This window comes from Acomys russatus, chromosome 23 (genome assembly GCF_903995435.1).
Source record: "Acomys russatus chromosome 23, mAcoRus1.1, whole genome shotgun sequence".
NCBI classification, from domain to species: Eukaryota; Metazoa; Chordata; class Mammalia; order Rodentia; family Muridae; genus Acomys; species Acomys russatus.
Window position 1 is genome coordinate 26,341,537 of NC_067159.1, and position 7,999 is coordinate 26,349,535.

At 37.7% G+C, this 7,999-nt stretch overlaps 1 protein-coding gene and 1 non-coding gene across 2 annotated transcripts; one reads left to right on the forward strand and one right to left on the reverse strand.

Moving 5' to 3' along the window:
- Positions 1 to 6,214: 6,214 nt before the first annotated feature.
- On the reverse strand, positions 6,215 to 6,321 carry LOC127206756 (U6 spliceosomal RNA). Its single transcript, XR_007832853.1, has one exon. It is a non-coding gene; the product is annotated as a U6 spliceosomal RNA (small nuclear RNA).
- A 752-nt stretch (positions 6,322 to 7,073) lies between these two features.
- On the forward strand, positions 7,074 to 7,567 carry LOC127206263 (60S ribosomal protein L27a). The gene has a single exon (XM_051165537.1). It carries the CDS (start codon positions 7,092 to 7,094, stop codon positions 7,536 to 7,538), a length of 447 nt encoding a protein of 148 aa, XP_051021494.1. The 5' UTR covers positions 7,074 to 7,091; the 3' UTR covers positions 7,539 to 7,567.
- Positions 7,568 to 7,999: the final 432 nt, after the last annotated feature.

Sequence of the window (7,999 nt, forward strand, 5' to 3'; positions counted from 1 at the left end):
CTTTGTACTATTTAATCTTACCTTGCAATGGTTCTGGGGTAAATTTGGAAATTATAGAACTGTGTGCTACATAAAGCAGACAATCCTATAAACAGAGCCTACTTAGTAAGCCTACTGAGTGGATAGAATCTGGACCCCCTGCCAGAATGTGTTTGGTGAACACCAGATCCATGAAATTTTAGATAGAGAAAAGCATTCTAGTAAAATTCCACAAGAGGCCAGTCAGAAAATAGTATATTAAATAATTTATATATATTTTATTTCACTTCTGAACACACACACATACACACACATACAGAGTTACTAACTCTATACTAAAATTTCTGGTTCTTACAAAGTTTATTTATTTACATATGTGTGTGTATATTTGTGGCTATGTTCAGATGAGTTAAGGTACCTTCAAGGGCCAGTAAAGGAAGTTAGATTCCCTGGAATTACAGTTACAGGGGCCTGTGTGCCAATGTGGGCATTAGGAGCCAAACTCCAATTCCTTTGAACGATAATTACATACCCTTGATCATTGACCTCTAGTCCTAAGATACATGGTGCAATGGAACAGAGATTTCTAATGCTATTTGTCCTTCCAGCTTCAAATATTATTTCATTATGTTGTTATTTCCCATAGGACAGCAAAGACTTCAGTCATTCATTATGGTAGTTTATGGTTTTGTTAATCAATAAATTGAGAACTAATGCATTATATATGCATTCAGCATTCTTTATGAGTGGTACAGTGCAGCATAGCACAATGTTGATTAAAGAGAAGACTTCCAAAATAAAAGTATGGAAAATTTTAAAACAACCAGATTTCATATCAAGGCATGACGAGACAAACCATTAGGAGGAAAAAGTGTTCTAGGAGGAGACAAAAGAGTCAGAGGCACCAAGAACTCTTACTGTTAGGAATTCCACAAGAACTTCTGACCCATAGCATACATGGAGGGGACCTAGCACAGACCCATGTAGTTTTATACTATTTCTTTCCTGTGTTGCAATATTTTTGAGTGATACAACGTTTTTGTTTTAATGTTGTGTTTATTTTCAACATTATATAGTTGGTAATTTCAGGCACAAAATAGACTGGTCATCTATTGATTTACAGAACAGGTTATATTCAACAACACAAGAGTCTCTAAATTACAGTTAACATACTATGATTCATGTCATCTAGTGTAAGTATCATTAAACATTGTTTGTATAAAATAAAAGCAATTTATCATTAATGAAAAACCAGTGTAACTCACTTTACTTGCTCATTCTTCATAGTAGAAGGTAGCTGTTAAGTGTGTTATTGTGCTGAAAGGTATAGTTAATATAACATTTTGAGTGCCTATTAATGTTTCTCTTTCCACAAACCTAATCTTAACCATATTTCATATGTTCTTCAAGTGTCTTCACCCACTTCAGCTCTTATAATTCTCCCCGCCCCCACTCTTTGGCAGGGTCCCCCAGGCTCCACCTAATATTTGGCTGTGGGTGTCTGCATCTGCTCCCATCAGTTGCTGGATGAAGATGCCTCCCTGTTGACAACTGGACTAGGCACTGTTGCAGGATTATAGCAAAATATCATTAGAAATTATTTCATTGATTTTTTTCTTTTTGGTCAGGAATATTTAATTCTCTCTTTTCAACTATAGAATTCAGTGTGGTCCCAATTGTCTAGACAGTTACCACCCTGTCGATCTCCATGTCAGCAAGGTTATAACTAGGGGACAGAGTGGTAAATGTAAGAAAGGTTTGAGATTATTAAATTTTTTTACTTAATTTATTCAAATTACATCTCTATTGTTATCCACTCCCTGTATCTTCTCATTCCTTCTTCCCTCCCTCCCTCTTTCACCCTTTTTCCTTCTCCAAGGTCTGTGACAGAAAGGGACCTCCTCCCCCACTATATGGTCATAGGCTATCAAGTCTCATCCTGGTAGCCTGTTTATTCTTTCTCTGAGTGCCACCAGGCCTCCCCACCAAGGGGAAGTGGTCAAATATGGGGCACCAGAGTCAGTCCCCACTATCCACACAACTGTGAAGAATGTCCTATCCATTGGCTAGATCTGAATAGGGGTTCAATGTTTACTGTATGCATTGTCCTTGGTTGGTACAGTAGGTTTGCATACTCCGCTGGGTCCAGATCCGCCCATCATGATTTTTTTCTTGTAGGTTTCTAGGACCCTCTGGATCTTTCTATTTCCCCATTCTCCCATATTTCTCTCACCTAGAGTCCCAATAGGAAGTCCTTGCATCTATCCCAATCTCCTGGTAAACAAAGACTTTCATGGGACATCCCTTTTTGGCTAAAATCTACTTATAAGTGAATATATACCATGTGAGTCTTCCTGGGTCTGGGTTAACTCACCCAGGCTGATCATTTCTAGTTCCATCCATTTGCCCACAAATTTCAGGATTTCCTTGTTGCTAATAGCTGAGTAGTATTCCATAGTGTAAATGTACCACAGTTTCTTTATCCATTCTTCGACTGAGGGATATTTAGGTTGTTTCCAGGTTCTGGCTATTATGAACAAGGCTGTTATGAATATGGTTGAGCATACGTCCTTGTTGTGTGGTGGATCTTCTTTTGGGTATATTCCAAGGAGTGGAATAGCTGGGTCTTGATGTAGCCCTATTCTCAGTTTTTTTTGAGAAATCTCCAGATTGATGTCCAAAGTGGTTGTACAAGTTTGCACTCCCACCAGCAATGAAGGAGTGTTCCTCTTTCTCCCAGCATGTGCTGGAGTTTTTGATCTTAGCCATTCTGATGGGTGTAAGATGGAATCTCAGAGTTGTTTTGATTTGCATTTTTCTGATGACTTAGGACATTGAACATTTCTATAAGTGTTTCTCAGTCTTTTAATATTCTTTTGTTGCGCATTCTGTGTCTAATTCTGAGCCCCATTTCTTAATTGGGTTATTTGGTTTGGTGTTGTTTAATTTCTTGAACTCTTTATATATTTTAGATATTAGCCCTTTGTCAGATGTAGAGTTGGTGAAGATCTTTCAGATTAAGTGTTTCTTGTTTCTAGCCCAAAAGATTCTGAAACAATTGATCTAAATGCACAGTCATGTGCTTTTATGCATAGGCTGAGTGAGACCTAGAGCTTATTTCTTGTGCTTTGTTCTTGAGCAAAATTGCTTCTAGTAACATCCTGTAAATGGTGTGTGTTTTTATATACTGACTGTTAGTAAATATCACAAACCAGGCCTGCTACACTCTGTGACACAGAGGTAAACTTAGTGGTGTGTATCTGTAATCTCAGAATTCAGAAGGGAAAAATGTAAAACTCAAGTTATAGCCCAACCTAGACAATACCCCAACACGCTGCCTAATTTTGGATTAATAAAAATTGAATGAAAACTTCAAATATAAACATTCAAAAATGGAAAGAAGATGTCAAATCACCTTGATTGTTTCCAAAGATATATTCTGTTTGTGCTAGACTCATAGATTTAACTTTCAGAAAATGTCCCTGGCACAGCCGTATCCACTGGAAACGGTGACATTCATGAAGCCAGCACAGCTGCTTGACACAGCTTCAGCAAAGCTGAGTCAAATGCTGTGATTCCTGTCATTCTTTTCCTCACTTTTTTGTTTTGTCTTACTCTTGAGGACTTTGTGCATTATGATTCACTTTTTTGTCTTTTCCTGCGAAAATTTGTCTGTGTCATTTTAGGAAATAATTTTATCTGGTTTCATTTGGAAGTCTTTCTTAAGCCATGGAGATCATGATTAGCAAAGATGCTAGAAATTATTTTATGAAGCCATGACTCTAGGAATATTTTGGGGGAGGGAGTGGTAGCTGCCCCTAAGCAAACTCAAACAGTACAATTGGAAGAAGGTAGACTTGGAGATAGTTGAAAGTTTCTGACTGGTCGGGAAATTGGTAACTTTAAAGATAAAGGACCATAAAGGTTATATTCCTGGAGGAATAGATCTCAGTAAATGAGATAGATTGACCAAAATAACTTTTCCTATCCAATAGGATAGACGATAAAGGAATATATGTAAAAGGAGTTAGGAGTTAGTATTTGCTATTCACAAAAAGAGGTTCAGATTTTTTTTTTCTTTGTGTCTGATGTGCTTTAAAATTGCAAATACTGCCAGCCTAAAAGCGGGCTGTCACATAATAAATGTGTTTGCTTTGGCAAAGGCATTCTTTAAATTCCTTGAATTGGAGTTATAAGGCTGATAATAAAAATGAAATCTGTTCTATTTGTATTTTCTAATTGTGAAAGAACTTGTGATCCTGGACATGTAATGAAAATTCAAACACATGTCCAGATACAAAAATGATGTAATTGGTACTCCTTGGATAAACATTAAACTGTTTTTGTTTTGGGAAACCTTTATCAATAATGAAGCAAGCTGATTGCTAGTCAGTCAGAGCTGCAGCAGCCCCCTGACTATAGCTGCTAACTTATTCCTCCCTAGCGCACTCCTTATCTCCTCTCCGAAACCCTGTGGCCCCCAACATGTGCCTAAAGTAGTTATTCTTATGATTATATCTCAGTTATTACTCAGTCATTCAACTATTTTTACAGCTGATACAGGTATATGGTATGTTTTGAACTATTTTGGGTAGACCAAGGAAAAAGTGTACCAGCTACCATTTCCTTGTACCCTTGATAAATAAAAACACACATAAAACCCACCGTGGCATTGTGACCACATGGTCTGATGCTTTGTATTAAATGTGAATTATTTTGCTTCCTGAGGTCCGCTTGCTGTCATTTATGAGCACACTATTTCCTACTTGAAGTAATGCTGTGTAACAAGGCCTCCATAATTATCCCAGATTGACTAAATAAAAGGCCTACACACCTGGGCAGGACAGACGTGAGAGGTAGAGCTAAGCTCTCAGGCTTAGAGGACAGAAAGCTCATGGGAAGGGCAGAGACAGGGACTGGAGGAGAAGGAAGTCGGGCCACCATGGGTTAGCACGGAGAGAGCCATGTGGCCAGAAGGAATTTACTCTGAGGGTCGGCATGGTGAGAAGCCCAGCTAGAAAGTGTGTTCAAGTATTTATGGGGATATGGAAAGTAGCACAAATAGGAATGATTACAGCAAATGGCATGGGACACGGCGCTGGGTGTTAACAAGGTAGCTTAGTGGATAATATCCACCCAGCCCCAGGTGAAATAAGGCTTTTAAAATTCTATCAAGGTGTCTGTGCTCTTTATTGCTTGATAGTGTGCTAAATTCAACCAACACCGTAATTACAAATTATTAATATTAAACACGAATGGCCTCTATTTTCTATGGCAATTTGCATTGTTCAACTTACTTCTTATGGAAGAGGCCCAGTGTTTGGGAATGTAAAATATTCCAGTCTGTCTGGATCAGGTAGTCTGAGACTGGTCATGAGCATGGCTGTGATATTGTCTCTGAACACATATGTACTCCTTTGAGGATTTCTAGGCTAATGTCTGCCAAGGAAATTTTCCATTGAGCCTCTCCATATACACATCTCAATGGCAAGTGCAATGTGGAAGTCATGCCACATTTACTAGTAGGATTAGCTAATTATTTACAAATCTGACCACGGTGGATGATCACTTTGATGTGTTCTTGGATTAATTTTGCTAGTGTTTTATTGAATAATTTTGCATCTATGTTCATAATGAAAATTAGTCTGTAATCTTTGTTGAATCTCTGTGTGGTTTGTGTATCAGGGTTAATGTGACCTCATAAAAATGAATTAGGCAATGTTCCTTCTTTTTCTATTTTGTGGAATAATTTGAGGGGCATTGGTGTTAATTCTTCTTGAAAGTTTGGCAGAATTCTGCCTTAAAACTGTTTGGCCTTTTTGGTTTGGAGGCTTTTAATGTCTGTTTCTATTTACTTGGGACTTATAAGTCAAATTAAGTTGTTTATCTGGCCTTGATTTAAGTTAGCAAGAGTAACCAATGGAGAAAATTATTCATTTATTTTAAGTTTTCTAATGTGCAAACTACTTTTAAGGTCAAGTTCCAAGATGGGAAAGATTAACAATACAAAATGAACTTTATGGCATCTTTTGAGGTTTCTTGTCTCATAATGTATATTCGGGACATTTATTTACTCAATTGTTTTATTTTTCCAATTTTATATAGAGTCTTTGTTTATATACCAAGGCTTTGGTTTTATATTTTTATTGGATTCCTGTGTGGGGAAATACCTGTGTTTCTGCATCCACATATGTTTCCAGGCCTTTTCTTTTTTTCTTTTTATTTTTTATTATTTTAAAATATGGAACGCTTCACGAATTTGCATGTCATCCTTGCGCAGGGGCCATGCTAATCTTCTCTGTATCGTTCCAATTTTAGTATATGTGCTGCCGAAGCGAGCACTCCAGGCCTTTTCTGTGATAAAATTTCTTATTTTTGTTTTGTCTTTTTCTCAACTGTTTGTTCTTGGTGTGTGTGTGTGTGTGTGTGTGTGTGTGTGTGTGTGTGTGTGTCAGTGTTTCTCATTGTAGCCTTGGTTGTCCTGGTATTTCTTTGTAGACCAGGCTGGCCTCAAACTCACAGTGATCTGCCTGCCTCTGCCTCCCTGAGTGATGGGATTACAGACTTTCACCAAGGTGCCCAACTTTAGAGTTTTCTTTTAGGTGACTATTTTTTTGTTTGTGTTTTCCCCCTAAGTAGAGACAGGAAATGTATGGATTTTGATGACAGGGGTGTTGTAGAAAATCTCAGAGGAAGTAGGATAGGAAAAAACATAATCATAATATATTGTTGAATTATTGAAAAGTCTATTTTCAATAAAAGAAAAATAGAGAATAAAAAGAAGTAAAAAATAGTCCATTTCTCCAGGAAAACCATGTAGCTGGTAATCATATCTCAAGTTGTTTCTATGTAGACAATATTTTTGTAGAAGTGTCTACCCAGGGAAGAACAGGAAGTAGAATACAAAATGAGGGGAAAGGGCTATAAAAATATGATTGAGAGAGTACTAGAAGTCTAATAACTGTAATTAGTAAATTAACATACATGATGTTGAGTTTGAAATGTGATTCAGTAAAAACAAAGCAAAATAACATAATTTCTTTTAAAATGAAAACTTTAGAAAAGTATTCTGTCAAGATTTGGACAGATGCTCTTTCCTTTCTGCCGCCGCCATGCCATCCAGACTGAGGAAGACCCGAAAACTCCGGGGCCACGTAAGCCACGGGCACGGCCGCATCGGTAAGCACCGCAAGCACCCTGGAGGCCGCGGGAATGCTGGAGGCATGCACCACCACAGGATCAACTTCGACAAATATCACCCAGGTTACTTTGGAAAAGTCGGTATGAGGCACTACCATTTAAAGAGGAACCAGAGCTTCTGCCCAACTGTCAACCTGGATAAGCTGTGGACACTGGTCAGTGAGCAGACACGGGTCAATGCTGCAAAAAACAAGACTGGAGTTGCTCCCATCATTGATGTTGTGCGATCGGGTTACTACAAAGTTCTGGGGAAGGGCAAGCTCCCTAAGCAGCCAGTCATTGTGAAGGCCAAATTCTTTAGCAGAAGAGCTGAAGAGAAGATTAAGGGTGTTGGAGGTGCCTGTGTCCTGGTGGCTTAAAGCTGCCTGGGGAGGTTAATTAAATATTAACATTTAAAAAAAAAAAAAAAAAGGTTTGGACAGATTTTAATCTTTAGGGAAAACTGAATTAACACCTAAGAAAGTAAAGCCGTCACAGAAATTAATGTTTTTGCTAACAACAAATAAAGGAAACTCTATAATTTAAATTTCTAATCAACTTGCCACAAAACTACTACTTATGTCTAAGCCAAAGGTTGTTTCAATGCTTTTATGTACAGTTATAAACTCAATGTTCTATTTAGTGTTCCATTCGATGTCCTATTTCATTGAATTCTTCTTGGCCTTTGTCTGGCTAGATTTACAGTATTTTCTACCCTGTAGAGTCACCGTATTTTATTAATTGAAATAATTAACACCTTGGTAGAAAACTCCACATTGCATATGTTTTATTAAAAGTTTTAGGCTTAGAATAATTTTGAACGATGGGTCTCTTTTCTGAG